The following is a 20,097-nucleotide window of genomic DNA, read 5'->3' as shown; positions in this document are numbered from 1 at the left end:
GCACCTGTTCCTCAGCTTACCCCTGGGGCGCTTCTCAGCAGCCAGAGCGGCCTGCCCCAAGTCCGCCCTTATCCCCTCGGCCTCACTTGAGAAGCCTTCACTGGGCTCCTGCTGCTAAGGGTCCACCCAGGCACATGCTCACTTGGATTTTGGTGTCTCTGGTGTCCACCATGCCCCCTTGGGCCCTAGAGATCCCTACTTACAGAGAAAGCCCGATGTCTCTTCCCCCGGGAAGCTGCTCTCTAGCCATTCATCTAGCACACTAGCCCACCCTCCGTGCTCAGCCCGTGCCCTAGCGTGGCAGGTACTGTCCACATGGTGGCCTCTGCCATCGAACTGCTGGTGGCCCTCTGCAGCGGGATGGTGCGGGGTTCCTTGTTCCTCTTTCCAGGAGGTATCCACCTGAGTTAACTGGGCTTTGCCCTCAGGAAACTGGGGTCAGGGCTCAGTCAAGCTCTGCAGCTGGGACTGGGACAGGGATCACATTGTACCACAAAAGTCAGGGGCCTGGGTCTGAGGGCCAGTCCCTGGGTCTCCCTAATCCCAGACTGTCCCCGTGGCGTCACTACCCCTTCCCTCTTGTATTTCACTCTGAAACAGAGCTGAGGAGAGACGCCTGCCCTCTGTGTCACCTGGCCTCCTGGGGAGGGGCCTGAACCCTGGTATTTGGGGCCCAAAGGCCAACCTTGGTGAAGTCCTTGAGGTACCCACCAGGTGGCGACAGAGCTGAGCTGGACTGGCCTGACAAGTGCCCCAAGAGGCTGGAGAGAGACCCGGGAGCTGGAGGGAAGGGGGAGCCCAGAAGAAATTCTGTTTGGGGTCACCCACACTCCATAGGTAGCTTGGGATGTCTGCCCATGGTCTTTGCTGGCCCGAGACATAGTTTCAGCTTCTCTGTTCCTGAATGCCCAAACACTGGGCTTTTCATCTACTGCCACTTCTCAGGGCAGGACCCTACCGATTGTCCTCCCTTTTGCTGCCCATGTCTTGGATCTCACCATATTTGCTTCATTTGCCACCCTCCTGGCTGATACATCTGGTCTCCCTGGGGCTCTCTCCTTACCCTGAAGCCACAACTCACTAATGACCGTTTTCAGACGCTGTGGTGGACAGGCTGGGTCCAGCTTGGTTTGGTGGCCCCTCCTGGCCTTCCCATAGCCCAGGCAGCCTGTGGGGTCCCTGATTTGGAAGGTAAGGGGCTGCCTTTTCCTCTGCAAATGCCCTGCTTCTAGGATATGTTAACTTTTTCCATTTTTTCCCCTCCTCCCCTCCCTTCCCCCTCTTCCACCAGCCTGAGCTCATCCCTCAGTTCCAGAGAACTGTTCCTTGTTCTCTCACAGCCTCTGTCCTCTGTGCATCCCTTGTTCCCAGTCTGCTTGGGGATCTTCCTCCAGTTGCTGTCCTCCCCGAGCCCAGAGGACAGAGCTGGTGGCAGAGGGCTCTCAGCAGCCCCTTCCTTGTTATCTGCTCATGCCTTAGCCAGGAGCTAAGTCTGACCTTCCATCAGGTGGAATAACTGAGGCCCAGAGAGAGACGGGGAACTGCTCAAGATCTATGAGAACATCTGAATCAGAATTGGGACTAAACGATTAGGGCTGGGTCTTCTGGACCTTACTGGTAGACAACGTCCCTGGAACCAGTTCAGAGAGGCACTGAGTTGAGAAGGGGAGGAGGGAAATCAGAGTCAGTGACGTGGCCCAGCTGGGTGAGAAGAGCATGGCCATCCTGCCTGTCCCTATCTCTCATCACCCATGCCTTGGAGTAGTAGGGATGGGAGACTCTCAGGGAAGAATGGAGCAAGTTCCAGAAGCCCCAAACAGCCCCCCCCCCCCAGCTCTCCACCATCAGCACCCCATCAGTGGTTACAACTGTTAGTCTGGGCAGGGGAGAGATAGTGAGTGCTGAGAATGCTCTCTCCAGCAGGCCGGAGAGTGCCTGAAACCAAAGCTAGGAACATTCCCTCCTCTGTCCTACGGCTGACCATGAACAGGGCATGTGACTCTAGATGGAGTTTGCTACTGCCAGACCTCCTGGGCCAAGGGTATGTGCCTGGGGCTGCCAGACCTCCTGATCCAAGGGTATGTGCCTGGGGCTGTCCCTGCTCTGGGTCCATCATTCTGAACCTGGCCTAACTGCCCCTGAGTTGGGCCTCTGCAGGGTCCTGGGGCGGGGCTGTCATTGGTAGTGGGTCCTGGGATGGTACTGAGTAGGACAAGGCTTTGAAGGAGGCTTGCAAGCAGATCTGAGCCTTTGCCAGTCTATTCTAGCTGCTTTTTTAAAATTTATTTTTTATGTATTTATTTATTTTTTTACCAGCGTGGTGTCCCTGTCCTGTTCCTGAACCAAGACAACCTCCTTGCAAGTTTGCAGGAAGTGGAAGCCAAGGGGTCAGGTCAGGCAATGGCTTTGGAGACCTCTTGTTAACTGACATCGACTTCACCTTACTGCCTCTGCGTCTAACCTTTTCCATTAATCGTATTGGCTCTGCCACTCATTTTGGTGACATTTGTTCTGTCCTCTATCTATCGCCTCTTAGCTGAACTCTGGGCAATGTCAACATGGTCAGCTCATACCCCATGCACCCCTCCCTTTCTGCAGGAATCACTGTGGCCTGGAAAATGCTCCCACTTAACCATTTTGGGGACCACAGGCAGCTCTTTCAGCTGTTTGGCAGTGATCCAAGAATAGAATTGTCTCCTCTTAGCTGGATTTAGACGGTCAGGGGACACAATGAGGGCCTTACACCAGGTCCTCCCATCCCAGGGTCCTCATCAGAGAGTGAGGACCTTCATCACTCTCAGAAGGCAGAGGATACCACTCAATGAAACAAGAGTTGAAGGCCTTTAGAATTGCCTGCCCATCACCTGGAAGTGTAGGATTCCCATCCAAATGGTGGCAGCTGGCTACGGTGACCTCCCCTCCTTTTCGACATCCCCTTCTCTGAATGGGGGGAAATGGCTGTACATTGGAAGCCAGATGGGAACATCATTCACCAGAGAAACCAAGGCAATGCAACCCACCATTTATTGTTGTACAAGCCTGTTTGCAGAACTGAGGGGGTCTTCTGGCTGGGGCGTGGGCAGGAAGCCATGTGGCCGCAGGGTGCAGGGTAGACATAGGCTGCCACAACCAGCAGGCTCTGGTCTGGATGACATACGGGCCAGAGTACTCCTCGGCCCCACTCCAGGCTGGGTCGGGTGGGAATAGCGTTGCCGGCAGGGTGGTAATAATATTAGTGGTGATACAAATAACCAAGAGGATTCAGCTTGTTACAATATATAAAATGCAGCAGTTAAGAGCCTGTGCTTTCACTTGCCAGTCAGTCAGAGCTGGGATCAAACCCTAGCTGGGTGACAGGCGAGGTACTGCGCTCTGTGAGACTGTGTCCTGTCTGAGAAATAGGGACCGAAGCTCCCACCTTACTGAGCACGTGAGGAGTAAGGGGCTCAGGAGTGCCCGTCTCTGAACCTGGTTGTAACAGTCGGCACACAGGTGGACAGCCAAGGGAAGCTTCCACAGTCCGTAGGGCAGTCTCAACTGTCCCACTCCACTTCAGCGGGGACTCTGGACACACCTGTGCACCCCAAACGAAACTCCCTATCAGACCCGCACCTGCCTGAGGCAGACGAACTCCTCCACGGGGAGGAGCCGGCAGCCCCGAGGACGGCGCTGGGGGAGGGGACTGCATCTTGGAAGAGATGCCTGAAATGGCAATGCTTCACCCAAAGGAACTTGACAGCCACGGCGGAGCATCAGGCCCTGTGAAGGTGGTGGCGGCGGGTGGCCTTTAGGAGCAAGATCTCTGCGTCCTCGGCGCACTCCACGTTCCCACCGGCACCGTGAGGGGACCGGCGGTGGCCTTCCTGGGTGACTCCTGAGAGCGACGGGCGCGGAGTCAGGTGAGCGTGTGGATTTCTGGCCCTCGATCGGTGGAGGGGACTTTGCGGGGAGCAGTCTGCCGACGGAGCTCCAGCCCGCACCTTCCCGGGTCCGAGCACCCGGCGCACCTGCTCGCTGAGAAACGGCTCCCGCATCTGTGCGCCCTCCTCTCCTCGGGAAAACGCCAGGGCAGAGATCTCTAGGGGCGTCTAGACAGTGGCCTGGGGGTCGGGACAGTCTCCAAGCCCAGGGCCGGGGCCCGCCTCCGTCCACGGTGCCGTCCCCGGGGGTGGCCGCCCGGCGGTCAGACCAGGGAGACTTCGGCCTGGAAGCTGGAGGAACGGCGCGCGCCGGGGCTGACGCGGGTCAGCATGGACACCTGCGTGCTGCATGTGGCCCCGTTGCTGCCTCCCGAGGGGTGATGGTATTTGAGCTTCGAGCCCAAGATGCCCTTCAGGTGCCAGCGCCGCCACTTCCGCCGCAGCTCCGCCTGCACCTGGGGAAAGGGAGGGTGGTCAAGCCCGCCCCTAGGAAGCCTCCCCGACTGCTGATTGGGCTGCTCCGGATTTAGGGTGGAGTCTACACGGAGAGACCCGGATGCTACCTTGGCCATTGCCCAGTTGGGACCACATAGGAATGGGAGTCACATCAAGGCCTTGGAGTGGGAGGAGGTAGGAGGCAGACAGGATCAGAGAGTGCAGTCCAGGGAGGGAGAGGGGTGCTGCCTGGGGGTGGCTGTATCCCCGTTCTCCTGATCCCTGCCCCCCAGCTCGCTTGGGCTCATCTGAGTGGTTGGATTTCCATGCTTTGTAACCACAGTAACTGCCACCACTGGCTGCCCACCCCCTTCCCCCACCCCCACTCGCTGCACACAGCTGCTTAACTGATGTGCACATGAATCCCAGGGGTGTGTGTGTGTGTGTGTGTGTGTGTGTCTTAAAATGCACATGAGAAGTCAGGAGGTCTGGGGGGCAGGGTGGGGGCAGAAATCAGCATTTTTAACAAGGTCCTAGGCGTGCACCCCCACCTATTTTCTGGTCTGAGAACCACACTCGGAGTAGCAAGATTTAAGCCATCCTTGCTCTGCACATATCCCATCAGTGTTTCCAGACCCTGGGCCAACCAGAGTGCTATCTCCTGGTCCCCAAGGCCTGGGAGGGGCTTACCTCGCCATTGAGGAAGCAGTAGAGGATGGCCACCACAAAACCCTGGGGAAGAAGGGAGCAGGAGAGGTGAGGTAGACAGACTCTGGAGCCCGCAGCCCTGTACCACCCCTGGCCCTGGCCCCTGAGTTCCCCTGGTTAACCAAAGAGCTAAGCAGCCAGTAGGTGCTTAATCAGTACTTATTACAGTGAAAAAATTGGAAGCCACTGGCAAGGGGCCAAGGCCCAAGGTTGAATTCCCTTAAAGCCCAGAGAAGAATGCAGGCTTCGGTCGATGGTTCATACCTGGAAAGATCCCACGACGAGCTCGAAGACCATTTTCACTTCAGCTTTAAAGTTGTGGGGAAAGAAGGCGAACATGAAGTAGTGTGCTCCAAACAGGGGAATCAGCAGAAGGGTGGACTTGGCCAGCCTCCTGGGGATAGGAGAGGGGCAGACAGTGGGGACGACGACCGGGGTGTGGGGGGATGGGCTGCGGACTCCTGGGAATACCATGTGCACCCCTGTTTCTGCTCCAGATCTGCAGTACCTATGCCCTCGGGGCCCCCAGCTCTCCTAGCCTGGAGGGCAGCATGGGGGAGAAGGAAACTCTGCTCTCACCCTTCTGGAGAAGGGTCTACAATGGCGGCCAGTAGTGAACCCTGAGGATGAGACATAGTCTTTCAAGCTCTGTGGCAGCAAAGGGAGAGATGTTCTCAGCCCATGGGAGGTCCTGGTTCCCCCTCTCCTGGTCTCAGTTTCCCTAATCTTTACAGTAGGGTAAATGTCTGCTCAAGAGGATCAAATGACAGACATGGGTCCCACTGTAAATTCAGAAGAGCTTTGGGTGCTATAAAATGCAACGGATCCAGGAGAAACCAATTCTCTAACTGGGGATGAAGACATTTGGGAAGGAAGTCTCTTTAACTGGGGTGCTGACCACATATGCCCAAGGCCACTTGGGAGGATGCTGGGCACTCAAGTGTGTGCCTGGTGTAGTACAGCTCTCTGTCTCTGGCTTCTCTGCCGTCCACTCCTTTAGGAGTTGCCACCTTTGCTGGAATTGCTTCCCTCTCTCCCAGCCTCCCCACACCCATAGACACACTCCCAGCATGCTCCCAGGGGTCAGTGCCTCCTTCACCAGCCTTGTGCGCTGGGCAGGGTTGATACTCATTCTAAGTGACTCCTCCCTCTCCGACGGAGCAGGGCTCATCCTGGTTGAGGCCTCCCAGCCACCTGACCTCATAGTCGGTCCAGGCAGCTCAGTGAGCCCATGGTTCCCTGGCTGGGAGAGGTCTGAGGGGCAGGGGGTCTCCGCCTTTATCTGTTCTGCCTTGGCAGTCAGTACAGGGAACCCTAGTCCCGGGTTTGAGGTCCCACAGCCGACTGGGGGCAGAGAAGCTGGCCTTGCCCTTCCTGCTCCTTCCTGGGCCCAGTTCCCAGCCGTGCCAAGATCCTGAGCACTGCCCACCCCTCTTTGGCCACAAACCTATCCCACATGCCTGAGGCTGACAGATGGAGGCTTTCTTTAAATTGAAGGCTTATGGGGAGGTGGAGAGTGGGAGCTGACAGCCCCTCAGCGGGGAGCTCCATCTCCCATTCCCCCCCACCCCTTCTGCCTGCCGACAGCTGTTCAGTTTGTCTCACCCATGGGAACCTGGTGATGACCAGCTCTCTTTGCTTCCGATTCGAGCCCTTTGGAGCAGATGTACAGGGCCCCACAGGCAAAGCAGAGGATGGGGAGGCACAGGCCTGATGTGCTGCCCCCTGGCAGATGACAGACCCGTGCAGGGCCTTCCGTTCTCAGACTGGAAGGGAAGCGCTTCCTACGCACCCAGCGGGGGAGAATGCCGTCACACTGGGAACGTGAGCCTTAGACTCATCAGAGAGAAGCACAGGATTCCAGAATAGAATCCTAAATCCAGCAGCTCGTGACATTCTAGCCAAGAATCTTAGAACCACAGCACAAGATTCCCCAAAGAGAATCCAGGCCAGGAACAGTCCAGAATCGCAGGACTGGAAGGCCCTTAGGGGATGCCCCAGGGTTGCCCAGTCTCTGCAACACTGATAAGCCATTTCCTATTCCCACCTGTAGGCAGGCAGACCCCTACTCACCTCCCCACAGCCACCCTGTCCATGTTTCTTTCGTTCTATCTTTGAGCCCTGCTGTTCTCATGAACCCATTGTGTCTCCAGTCCTCCCAGAAGTGGAGGACAGCCCTCACACCTTTCTACGCAAGGAGCAAGACTACTGTCCCATGGACACCGGGCCCTCCCCTGCCACGGCAATGCGCTCCCAGACCCCTGAAGAGGAAGGAGCATGTGTCCGTTTCCTCACCTGTAAAATGGGAACAGTTTATCAGGGACTATGTGGGTGATGTAAGATGGTGTGCAGAAACCCCTTAGCGCAAGCCAGGCATGGAAGCCGCAGATGTTATTATTACTGAGGACTGCTGCACCCTGAATGTGGCTGCCTCATTGTTCACCTGGGGGTTCCCCGGGGCCAGCATCTACTGGGCATTTCCTGTATCCCTTTTCTGTGCCAGGCACATGCCAGGGACGGGGCGCACAGTGTGAATAGCGCACAGGGTATCCGTTGTCTTCTCAGGCCCCCTGGACGGGTGGCAGATGCATACCTGGGTCAGATCACTTGCTAGGGAAGTGACCAGGTCACGGGGATGGAGGTGGGCAAGAGGAAGGTGGCTATTTGGCGACTCTGGAGTTGCCAAAGCTCCTGGAGAACTTCAAGGAAATGTGGGCAGATTTGAAGACCGGGGATGGGGACCCTGGGGGACCCAGGGCATACTCACGAGTATGGGCTGCTGTCACTCTTCCCCACATCTGGGGACCGAAGTTTCTGAACCAGGATTCGGATGATGCGAATAAATAGGATAAAGTTCACCTGGTGGATGAGGTCAAGGTCAGTGGTCAGAGAGGGGAGGCCGGGATGTCCAGCTCCCTGGGCTGATGGCCTGTTTTTTTCCCCAGGAGCCTGCTGCCTGTCCATCTTATCTCTTCCCTAGCTTTTCCCCCTTGGGGCAGGCCATCTGGGAACTCTACTTCACATCTCCAAGGACTGGGCCTCCCAATCCATTTTCTTTACCCTAGAGGAGGAACTGATGGGGAAAGGGATGGGGAAAGTCCTGCAGGCACTGGGAAGCCTATGTTCCGGTTCTGACCCTGACGTGAATCTCCTGTGTGGCCTAAAGTAAGCTGACTACCCAAGCTGGGCCTCAGTTTCCCCATCTCTGTGTGGTGGGAGGAGGCCTTACCAAGATGGAGGTGAGGATGGGGGCCTGTATGATCCACCACAATGAGGAGTTGATGGTGTCCCAGCATCTGGACAGGGCATGGTGGGGTAGAATGAGAGCAGTTGTCTGCAGCCAGAGTGAGAGGCCCTCCCGGGTGTTCCAGTTCTGTCCCCAAACCCTTTAGAAACCCAGGCCCAGAGTCTGTTGCTCCCAGGTCCCCCTCATCCCACCCAGGGGATCTGCCCCCAGAGATGGCAGCCAGGGGGAGGGGATGGGGGGGCAGCTCACCCATAATCTTCAAAATGGATCATGATGATGGTCCACACAATGGTGAATGTGCTGGGCACCCCTGTCAGGGCCAAAAGCAAGAGAAAGAGAAGAGAGGGCACAAGGGAGAGGTTTAGGAGAAAGAACCAGAGAGAAAGAGAGAGAAGGAGGGAGGGAGAAAAGGGTGGGTTGCCAGGGCTGCCCCCTGTAGTTACATAGGTTGTTCACTGTGCAAGGATGCTCGCTCCACTGAGGGGGTGGAGCTCTATGCCTGAGGGGCTGTGTCCGCCCAAAGGGAGAATCTTCCTCTAACTTTGACGGAGGCACTTTACAGACTAGCAGTGCCCCTGTGGTTCAAGGGCTGAAGGGGAAATGGATGCTCACAGAACCTGTCCCACAGATCAGTCCTAGGTGCAGCTGCAGCCTGAGGGCACGGGCCCTGGGCTCAGACATTTGGGGGACTTTTGTCAACCCTTGGCTGAGAGCCTGGCAGGCAGGACCCGCAGCCCAGGAAGACCTAAGAAGGTAGGCCGGGTTGGCACCCACCCTCTAGTGAGCTCCCCAGGCCTTGCCCCCTCTGTCCCCAGCCTGGAAGCCCTCCCTGGTACCATACCCCAGCCGATGAGTATGTACCCCCAGAAGTACTTCCGCTCAGAGAAGAAGGAGACGGCAAGCAGGGTGTGCAGGTAGAGGCCCTCCACCAGCAGCCAGAAGAAGTTCGCCATGACACAGTACTGGAATAAGACCATGGCTGCCTTACAGCTCACCTGCAGGGGGAGGACAGAGGAGGGGCTCACTGGGGCTCGCAGGGGTCCCCTGCCTGCCCACAGTCTGTTTGGGGCAACAAACACAGGTGCAGCACGGCCAACTTTTTCTCTCTGTTGTTTTTGCAGTGTCGCCTTAGAAATGTTCCCGGTGGTTTTCCCATTATCCTTGATATTCGATCATCTGATATTCTGGGATAAGCTTGCAATTTTAATTATCCATCCATCAGTTTAGCAACTATTCATTTTCCTTCTATATATCTACCCACCCACCCACCCACCAATTCCATTTCTTTACCCACTAGATACCCACTACCAGCTCATCCATCTGTCCGTCCACCACCCATGCATCCACTGATCATTTATTCATCTTCCCATCTATCAACCCATCCATGCACTCACCCATCTATCTCTCCATTCTTCTACCTTTCCACCTACTAGACACCCACTAGCATCCATCTACCTCATCATCCAGTCATCCATGCATCCACCCGCCTATCTACTCACCCACCCCTCTACCCATCATCTATCCAATTTTTCTTGCTTTACCCATCTATCCGTCTACCCACACAGCCATCAATGCACCGACTTAATCAGCCATCCATCTACCTACCCATTCACGTAACCCCTCCCCCACCTACTCATTCGCCTTATTTCAATTAGGATTGAAGGTAGCTGGAAGAGGTCTGAGGGAGAATTCTTCTTGAGTTTGCAAGAGTTGCATGAATGTGTGGGGCTATGCACTGTGCGCTGTGGAGTGGGGGACCCTGATGGAAATGTTGAGGACAGATGGGGGCAGAGAAGAGGCAAGAGGAGGAGGAAGTAGAAATGAAGAGGAGAGGAAAGGGATGGTCATTCCTTCTGGGGGCAGAGGAGCTGGAGGGAGAATGGGTTCCCCAGGCAGGTGAGGACAACGGGACAGTCAGGGGGATCCCTGAGTAGGGCAATCAGGGACTCTGGGTGGCCCACATGGCATAACTGGAAGGTCCTCTGGGCCCTCTGTCCTCTCCCAGAAAGTCTTCCATTTCAGATCAAGCCCAAATAGCTGTGGGCCAGAGCTTAAAGCCATCCTCCTCCAGGAAGCCCTCTAGATTCCACTCCTCCCTGGAACACAGGCTCCCACCCTTCCTGTGCCCTTGGCTTTAAGACATCCTCAGAGAGCAGCTTGCTCTCCTGTCCCCCTGGCTGCAAGCTCCTTCCTCAGGTGGCACTCCAGTCCTGCCAGCTACAGGTGGGCGGTGTCCCCCATTCTCACCCACTCGCTTTACAACTAGAATAGCTCATCTCTTTAACATGACAATTATCTGTGCTTCTTGCCCTAGAAAAGCTTCAGATAGTTGCTAATGAACTGGGAAGCCAGTCTCCACAATTATCCTTAACAAATGTGCTGGAGGCCTCCTGGCCTCCCAAACTCTGCGGCTCAGAGGTCCCAGCTCCTGGTGGGATCCTCTGAGGAGCTCTGGGGTTGGCCAGGGTGGCCACCCGGGGTTTTCCCTCCCTCTTGTCAAGATGCCTGAGATTCCACCATCATGGGTTCATTCTCTGGGGAGAAGGTATTGCTGACCCCCGAAATAATGCACTGCCTCTGAGGTCCCTCATGAAGCATTGAGTCACTGGCCATAGGAATGGGTGGGAGCCAGGGCTGGTCTTCAGCTCTCTGTCTTAGATCTGGGGCACTCAGAGAGGGGGCCCAGTGCTCACGATCATTTGGAGATGGACCCCTTAGTGATGGTCAAGGAATTCCTTAGACACTCTCTTAACTTCCCTTCCTGAGGAAGGCCCAGAACAGGGCAGATCACAGGGGAAGAAGGGAAGAGAAGGGCTGTGTGTTTGAACTGACTCCAGGTGGTAGTGGGGGGGCATAAGAAGGAAACTAGGAAGTCCTTGCAAGATGGGGAAACCGAGGCAGGGAGTTCCCGAAGTTCACTTGGGAAGTCAGCAACAGTGGTGGGACGGGGGGCTGTGGACTCTGGCCATAAAATGTCACATTTCCAACCAAGGAGAGGCATTTGTCACAGGCGCGGGCAGGTCTGTGAGCTTCCAGGCAGCTGAGTACCATCTCCTGTTTCTGGGAGGGGAGTGGGATTCAAGGAGCTGCAGATGGGGGCAGATGGGGAGTTGGCCATCCTTGGAGAGAGAGAGAGGAGGGAGGAGGAGATAGGGGTTTGGCCATCCTTGGAGAGAGAGAGAAGAGGAAGGAGGAGATGGGGGTTTGGCCATCCTTGGAGAGAGAGAGAAGAGGAAGGAGAGAGGAAAGGGGGAGAAAGCAGGAGAAGAGGGCTTCAGGTGTGAGGTGAAGGTTAAGAGGGAGAGCGAGGTGGGCCTGGGCAGGGTTCTCACCGAGCCCTTGGTGCAATGGTCCGACTCCTCGCTGTCGAAGAGGGTCAAGTCTTTGATGAAGACAGAGGCGGCCCTCAGGATGAAGGAGATGAAGAGGTGCATATGGATGTAGTTCCGGGTGCAGTGGAGCTTCCTGTGCAAGGTGGGCAGAGCTGGGAGGCGGCAGGGGCCTCGGAGCCCCACCCCCACCACACTGTCCAGTGTTCCCTGAGAGAGGAAGGCAGGGGCAGCACGTGGCCTCCAAGTGCAGGCCCCGCCCCCAGGGACCCCAGCCCCGGTGCAGCCTGGCCTCCCAGTGTCTCCGCCTCTGGGGCCAGCCCCACCCTCTGGTGCCCTATCCCCAGGGTCAGCACCATCCTGTGGGGACTAGGCTCTGAGCAGCTGGCTGTCTCCCGGGGAGGTCGGCCTGGCAGGGGGACAAAGACAGGGACTGCGTGTGCTGCCTGGGTGGTGGGAGGGGGCCGGAGCATGACTGCGCCAGGCTGGGCTCGAGCAGAGGAGTGACCTGGCTGGGTCTGCTTTGAGGCTTGTTGCTGGGGCTAGACCTCACCTGAACAGGCTCAAGATGGCCGTGGCAACCAGAAGGGCAGCAAGGGACAGGCTGTGGCCAATGGTGTAGCCAGTCTTCACGGAACTGTAGAACATTGACCGCTGTTGCTACAGAGGGGAGGGGGAGGGGGGATCTTAGGTGGAGGTGGGGTGGGCTCACCTAGGGGGTGCCAGCAGGGGCACGTGCCCTATGCGCCCTGCCTCCCATCCCTGCCTTGGCAGATGAAGGGGCCCAGGGCTCGGCCTCCCAGCGGCCCAATGCTCTCGCCCTTGAGACTCCGTATGAGGCCCTCGCACTGTGCAGCAAGAGAGGCACGCAGGGAATCGGGGTACCAGAGACACTGAGGGTAACTGGCCACTGTGGGCTCTCAGAGGCAGCGGGCAGCAGGATGAGGGCAATCTGGCCTTTCGGGGGTGGCAGGATGAAGCTGGAATCCAAGAGCTTCTTGCTGGATGCCTCCCAGTGCCCTCCCCATGGATACACATGCAGAGCCTCGGTCACTGAGCCAGTCCCTTCTTGCTCTCCGCGACCCACCCCTGCTGGAGTCCAGGCAAGTGGTCAAGTGGGATTTAGGGGATTTAGATCCCGCCTGAGGACCTGGTGGGCTTTGAAGGCCTCTGAGGAAGTTGCCCTCGTGCGCGGAGTGAAAGCTCTGAGAAGAGTGTCTGGGGGTGGGACAGATGTCACAGCAGACAGACCCCTGTACACACCTGGGTTCCCACACTAAAGCAGTGAGGGGCTCCTAGCTGAGGACTCCCTATCAGAACCCCTACCTGGCTCCAGGCCCACATCCAAATAGCGAGTACTTCTTCACACGCTCCGGGGCCTCTGAGAGTCCCGGGCCTCAGGACCACAGTCCTGTCCCTGTTCCTGTCCCTGGCTGGCTGCTGGGTATCTGAGGGTGGTTCCTTCCAGGACCTGCCGCCCAGTTTCCCCTCTGCGTGAGATGGGAAGATGAGGCCTGCCTGCCCTGCCCCCTCTAGAGCTGGAGAAAGGCTCCCACGAGGTGGTGGGGTAGCCCCACTGGGCGAGGCTGCTTCAGCTTTTGCTGCTGTGTGTCATCCTCGTGAAAGTCCCCTTCCTGTTCCTGGTCAGGGAGAGACAGGCGGATGAGCCCCTGGAGGTGCAGGTCTGCTGAGGGAGGAGGCTTGGGGAGCGCAGACCCCGTGAGTCCTGGCTTCCACACAGACAGCAACCTTACGCCTTGCTGGGAGAGAGTGGAAGGAGCCTTGCAGGCCGAGGCACTCGGGGGGGGGGGGGGGCAGGGGTGCACTGAGGCCCACCTGGTCCAAATCTGACGCCTTGTCATCCCAGCCACAGGCAACGGGGTAGGGGCCAGGCTCCAGGTCCGTCCAGCCCTCGCTGGCGCAGCTACGGCTCACGTTGCGGCCTGGGTGGAGGGCGGGGCGGAGAGGAGAGAGATTGAGGCCGGGGGCAGGGTGAGTCCATGCAGGAGGCATGGGTCCTGGCTGCCTCTGAGCTCACCTTATCCCTGCCACCCCCGGTTGTGGCCCTGCCCTAGACCCCGGGGCATCACGGGGCACTTGGGGTGGGGAAATTCTCCCCCAGGGCTGCCAGGGGGACCCTCCAACACGAGTGACAGTCAGAGCAGACCTTCCTGGGCTCAGCCCTGCCCCTTGTCATGTCTGAAACTGACCCCCGATGCAAGATAAATAAAGCGACCCTTGTCACAGCCTGGGCTCTTGATACAGAATGACCCGTGACCCTCGTCGTGAGCTGAGTGTTCACCCTTGTCACAGGGCCACAGGTGCTGGTGTGGCAGAGGGTTGCTCTGCCCTGTGGGTACAGACAGCAGCCCTCTGGCTGGGCCGAGGGGCTCCTCCTGGGTCAGCCTGCCTGGGCCAATGGGCCTGCTTTCCTCCCACACCCGGTGTGGCTCAGACGTGCCCCTGGAGAGGGACCAAAGGTGAGGCAGGATGGAGGACGCCTGATAAGGGCGCAGGTCTGAAATCCTCATAAATGCAGAAGCAGGGAGTCCTGGCTGGGGAGCCTGCCCAGGGAAAGGGGTGTGTGAGGGGGGAGCAAGCAGCACAGCCCTGCAGGATCTCGGGGCTACCCTTTGCTGCGGCTGGGGCTCCAGGGCAGTGGCCTCCCCCACTGGCCTCAGAGGCCTGAAGCTGAAGCAAAGGGGCAGAGCCCACGAAGGGAGCCTGTGGCAGGAGGGCTACCCTTGTGACTGCCTGCTCTCTAGCCCTGGGGAGGGGTCGAAGAGAAAATGGGGGAGCCAGAGAAGATCCCAGGACTCAGGAAAGAGGCACCCGGGTCTGAATCCAAGAGAAAGCTAGCTTGTTGGGGTGGGAGGGAGGGGGAAGAGGAGGAGAACGAGGGGGAGGAAAAGAGCAGGAGAAGGAGGACAGGAGGGAGGAAAAGGGGCAGGAGGGGGTATGGCAGGAGGTAAAGGCATGGAGGAGGAGGGAGAGTATGATGAGGTGAGGAGATGAGGAAGAGCAGAGAAAGAAGTTGGGTCCTAATGTCCTTGCCCTGTAGCTCCTTCCTCACTAGCACCCCGGCCACTATCATCACTGGGGTCACCATCGTCACCACCACTGGTACCATCGCTGTCACTGGCACCACCACCACCAGTGCCATAACCGCTATCGTCACCATCACTGGTACCATCGCTGTGACCAGCGCCGTCACCAGCAGCTCCAGCACAATGACAAGTTTGGAGAACCTTCGTCTGCCACTACTGGACAGAGCACTTGAGCCCCAGCACCTTACTGGATCCCCTCAACCCTCCCAGGGGTGAGGAAAAGAATTCCATTTCACACTTGAGAAGCCAGGCTCCCAGAGGTTGGTCCCTTGCCCCAGGCCACATGGAGAGGAGAGGTGACAGACAGCACGTGTGATCCCCAGAGTCGTCCCAGGTAGCCTTGCCCCCGCCTGCACTGAGGGGACCTGCGGACTTGTTTCAGGTGTCTGGGCACAGAGCTGTAGGAGGAGTCGAGCTGTCCTGAGAGCTCGGGGAGGGTCACCATGCATGTGCATTTAATATTTCTGAACACCGCTTGGAATACACTGGACCGGGAGATGCCCTGTCCGCTATTTCCGTAAATCCTCCTGGCCGCCCTTTGAAAGACGTTCTTCCCACCCTACTTAATGGCTGAGGAACTGAGGGACAGCCAGGGAGGAGTAGCCGGGCCTGGCTCTCTTGCCACTGTGAGGTCCTGGAGCCAGCAGGAGGGACTTGGCTGAGGCAGAGGCGTCGGGCTGGGCCAGTTCCTGACTTGGCAGCCCTTTTCTGTGCCAGCCTTCCAACCGCTTGCTGCAAGAGGCTCCCAGTGCAAGAGAGAAGTCCTCACTCAGCCCTTAGCAACTCCTATCCCCCGCCTTCAACCAGGCCCTCAGTAAACCGCAGGCCTGCCTCAGCCCCAGAGCTCAGGAGCTCACCGCGGGCCCCTCCCAGGATCCAATTCTTGGGCAGACTTCCCTCACCAGCCTGGGGCCTGGGGCAAGTCAAAAAAGGCGACAAGGCCAAATCAGCCAGCCTTGAGGTTGGGACATCAATGCCTCAAGTTTTGAGCTCCTCACTGGCCAGAAGGACCAGGGCTCGGTGAGGCCAGGCCTGTGACATAGCAGGCACCTGGTACCATCATGAATTAGGTGACCCATCAGCATCCACACCGCAGGGGTGGGGGGGCAGCAAATGGGACTGTGTTAAGGCTGGCCATTGGGAGTTACTATGAGTTCCACCCAAGGAGGGGGATGTAAAGGCCGAGAGAGGTCGGGTGACCTGCCTATTGTCACACAGCAAGGAGGCAGCAGGCTTGGGATACAGACATGGGTTAGCCTGACTCCACATCTTTCTGGGCTCCCGGACTGGCTGAAGGGGCACCCTGTCTCCTGGAAGCCTAGCTGCCCCAGATATCGAGGGTGGGGTGTAGGGAGTGGATAATGGGTCAACTTCAGGGCTGGGTGGCCTCTTTGTAGAGCCTTGGGATGGTGACCCAGGTCTCAAAGGGAACCGTTCTTGAAGAGAGATCACAAAGGTGGCCACCATGAGACCCCAAGAAGCAGTCCAAAGTCTTTCTCCAGCCTGGGCCTGGGAACCAGGAGAACTTGTGTGTGTAGAGGGGAATACTGACGGCGAGAGGGAGGGGCTAGGGACTTTAACCCCACAATCTCCCAGTCTCTGGCAGCTCATCGTGTCACACAAAGAAGTCATCGCCTCCCCTCCACTCCTCCCCAGCCTCTCCATGAGAAAAGCACAGCTCAGTGACTGGAGGTAGAAATGGCAGAATTGCTTCTTCCTCCTGCCCCCCCTCCGCCCTCTCTCCCCTCCCCCATCAGTCGCCAATCCCATCCCAGCCTCCCTTCCTCATGGCCACCACCATCCTGATGGCCCTCCCCACTTTCCTGTCCCCTCCAACCCGCTCCCACCCTGAGATAGCCGAGGAGAGTGTTCTCAAAGCGCGATCTGCCCATGGCGCTCTCGGGCTGAAATCCTGTCAGTGGTGTCCCGTCCCAGGGAGCCAGGGCAAACGTCTCAGGCGTCTCAGGTCTCAGGCCCGTGTCAGGACTTTCTTCTCTAAGGTCTCCTGATGCAGGGGGTAGGGTGGGGCGGGGAGGCGTCCCACAGACCCCGCAGACCCCACAGTCACGTAGCCCGTGTGGAGTCTTCTCAACCAAAGCAGCGATCCTAGTTGTCGCTCTTAAAAAATGTCTTTACAAATATTTCAGGGTAAAAACACCACAGATGAGAGACATGCAGACCGGGAATGGAAGGCCCCCAGGAACGTTTTGGTGCCTTGGTGAGCAGTCTCTTGCCTGGCCAACACTCCTCCCCCGGGGTTTTTACCCAGGGAGATGACTTCTTTCCCACTCTACAGTCTTTATCCTCTTTAGGTGTCTTCAGCTTTCCCTGTAGAACTACGTCCCTTCTAATGCTTCCAGGGAGGACACTCCTTCCCCAGTCCTATTACCCAAAGGGGCGAGAGTTGGGGTTGGCATTGTCCCTGCTCTACTCTTGCCTTCTCGCAAACCTCCCTCTTTGGAGTTTAAGGTCACCGCCTCACCCCTTCCTCCCAGGAAAACGAGCCCTCTTTCCCTTCCATTTTCAGCCCCTAACCTGGTCTCCTACTTCTCTCCATTTTCAGAGGCTAAGGCCACCAGGTGTAGCTGTGCAGGTTGTTCACTGCACAAGGGCAACTGGCTGATAAATGATGGGGCTACAGTCTACCTCCTATTCAATTTGTCATTAGGTGGGTTCTGGTGAGAGGCTGCCTCTGCCTGAGGGAGGCTGCCTTCTTCTCATCTGCACGAAGGCACCATGTGGGCCCCGGTGAGGCTGGCAGCCTCGGGGTTAGCCAGATGGTGGGCTGCGGTCCAGGTTCTTAAGTGAAGGAGCTGCCTTGACAATTCCAGCAGGGACAGAAGGAAAAGCCATCAGGAGGAATGCAATTAGCGGAGTGTCAGGGAGGAACACAAGTAGCAGGCACTTCCAGGGATCTGAGAGAAGGCTGGTTGCCAGGCTCTGCGGACTGGACGCACGAGAGCTGCCAGAGGAGTTCATCGCCCACCTGCCGAGGTGCCGGGTTCCCCTGGAGAGCTGGGCTGGGTGGGAGCTGGCCTGGAATTCGGCATGTTTCTCATGGCTCCCAGATTCCTCAGGGAGGGCACCGACATCTCTCCCTCACTGCTGAGGTCACAGCACTGAGCACTGGGGGGGGGGGGGCAAGGCCAGCCTGCTCCAGAGAGTCCCTGTGGCCCACCTCCTGTCCCCATTTTACAGAGAAACAGGTCCAGGGATGGAAAGGCCACCTGGAATACGACATGCCCAAGAGTCTTTCTGCTCAGCCTCTGAATTCTTATCTAGGTCCTGCTCCTCTTAATCCTTCCCCCCCCACACCTGCTTCTCCCTCGGGTCCTCCCCCCTCTAGACCTGCTTCTCCCTCAGGACCTCCCCCCTCCACACCTGCTTCTCCCTTGGGTCCTCCCCCCTCCATACCTGCTTCTCCCTTGGGTCCTCTCCACTCTAGACCTGCTGCTCTCTCAGCTCCTCCCCCCTCCAGACCTGCTCCCCTCTTGGATCCTCCCCCCCCAGACCTGCTCCCCTCTTGGGTCGTCCCCCCTCCACACCTGCTCCTCCCTAGGGTCCTCTCCACTCTAGACCTGCGCCTCTCTTAGTCTTTAAGGAGTCTCCCAGCTCATCAAACCTAGCCCCGAGGGGGGCATGCTGGATCCCTCCTTCCCTGCCGTGAGTCCCACACACCCTTCATAGGTAAGCTCCCCACTTCTCTCCTCCACCATGCTCTAAGTCCAAACCATTACCACTTCTCACCTGCCTTGTGACTGTGTCTTCCCATTGCACTCCCCAGAATCCTTTCTTTTCATGGAAATCCGCATTGTCGGTTAAAATCCTAAACCTAAGTTGGACTATGTCAGTTCCTGGCTTAACACCCCCAGTAGCTTCTCAGTGAGCTTAGGAAAAAGTCCCAGTCCTCAGTCAGTCCTCAGGGCCAGGATGGCCTCTGCTGCCCGTCTTTTCCTGTCCTCCCTCCCCTGAGCTCTGTCTGCTCACCCCGGGACCTCCACTGCATTTCCTTAGTGTCCACCCTGTGGGTTGCTCATTCTCCCTCTCCGTGCCCACCCCCAGGATCTTTCCCACCTCCAGGTCTTCAGACAGCAGCTGAAGTGTCATCCCCCCCCACGAACACCTGCCCTAACGTTGTGCCTCACCCCCTTCCCTCTCCCAGCACTCCTTACCGTTTACGACATGTGTTTGTTTCCGTGCTCAATGTCCCTTTAACTAGAGCGTTAGGTCCCTGCAGGCCGACAGCATGGCCGTTCTAACGCTCCCCACACTGTATTTGTCTGGCCCATGCCTGTCATACTAGTAGATGTTTAATAAACATTCCCTGAATGAAAGAATGGCTGAACATATGCTGGAAGCTTCTTTAGCTAGTCACTAGCAAGAAAGCCCAGGTCCTAAAGAGGCTCCTTTTCTTTCGTCAAAGCAGAACATGACAAGGTGTGTAAGCAAAGCCCAAAAGGTCATCGGCTCCGGGCAGTGAAAGACGATCACGACCAGGCAACGGGAACATGGGAGCCATAATTTAGTCATGCATCTGTCAGTCAATCGGTTATCAATTGCTGAACAAATATTTAGTGAGCCCTTCCCACGTGCTTATCTTTTATGTGAAGAGCTAATCAAATCCTGTGAATCTTTCAAAGGCCTAGTACCAGCACACCCTCTTCCCAGAAAGCTACCCACCGATTGCTTGAGCCCCTTTGACCGCCGTCCTTTGCCTTCTCACTTCCAAGACAGGTGAGCACCCACCCCGGCTGGCACCTCTTGTGCTGCCCCAGCTCCCTGGCTTCAACCCAGGGCTCTTACCTTGAGTTGGGGAAAGGAGGTTAAAGATGAGGGGGCAGGCCAAGACGACCACCTCGCCCGGAGGGGTGGCTGGCCAGCAGGTGAGGTTGTCCCACATCTTGCCGCAGCCTGAGGGGTGAAGGCAGAGGACACACAGGTCAGCACAGTCACCGGGTTCCTCCAGCCTTGGGGCCTGAGCCCACAGGTCCCCATTCTTCTTCCTCCTCCAGGGTCTCACCTGGAGGAACCTCCAGTGTGAGAGGGCTGGCATCACCCTGCCCAGGCAACAAAGGGCCCGTCTGGATGGGCAGCAGGGAGGAGGTGGCAGGGCTACAGCTCCATTGTCCTCAGTGAGGGATGGAGCGCCCCCTGGGGGTGTTTTGAAGAGTGGTGGGGGTTTTGTTTGTTGCAGAGATTGGGGATCGCACCCAGCATTTGATGGGCAGGTGCCAGGGATGCCAGGCAGACATCCTGCAAGGGGTTGCACAATAATGAATTGTGCAGTATTCTGCAAGACTTTCAGATGAGCCCCTGGGCATTTGTGTAGCTGAAAACCTCTTGTAATGACT

The 20,097-nt window shown here is 57.5% G+C and overlaps 1 protein-coding gene across 1 annotated transcript in view; it reads right to left on the bottom strand.

The window, feature by feature from the left end:
- Window positions 1–3,006: 3,006 nt before the first annotated feature.
- The window catches only part of VIPR1 (vasoactive intestinal peptide receptor 1), a 31,959-nt gene continuing 14,868 nt past the window's right edge, over window positions 3,007–20,097 (bottom strand). Inside the window, exons 3-13 of the mRNA XM_045798148.2 lie at window positions 19,550–19,657; window positions 13,476–13,582; window positions 12,193–12,299; window positions 11,643–11,775; window positions 9,152–9,305; window positions 8,560–8,620; window positions 8,293–8,359; window positions 7,831–7,922; window positions 5,328–5,457; window positions 5,046–5,087; window positions 3,007–4,375 (exon numbers count right to left, since the gene is read on the bottom strand). Coding sequence (XP_045654104.2) covers window positions 4,184–4,375; window positions 5,046–5,087; window positions 5,328–5,457; window positions 7,831–7,922; window positions 8,293–8,359; window positions 8,560–8,620; window positions 9,152–9,305; window positions 11,643–11,775; window positions 12,193–12,299; window positions 13,476–13,582; window positions 19,550–19,657 — 1,193 coding nt within the window. The 3' untranslated portion in view covers window positions 3,007–4,183. The remainder of the gene's footprint in view (window positions 4,376–5,045; window positions 5,088–5,327; window positions 5,458–7,830; window positions 7,923–8,292; window positions 8,360–8,559; window positions 8,621–9,151; window positions 9,306–11,642; window positions 11,776–12,192; window positions 12,300–13,475; window positions 13,583–19,549; window positions 19,658–20,097) is intronic.

The sequence above is a fragment of the Ursus americanus genome, chromosome 20 (assembly GCF_024610735.1).
Source record: "Ursus americanus isolate L20-20 chromosome 20, mUrsAme1.1.p, whole genome shotgun sequence".
Lineage (NCBI taxonomy): Eukaryota > Metazoa > Chordata > Mammalia > Carnivora > Ursidae > Ursus > Ursus americanus.
Note: the sequence above shows the minus strand (reverse complement) of the source record. Positions and strands in the feature narration are given on the sequence as shown.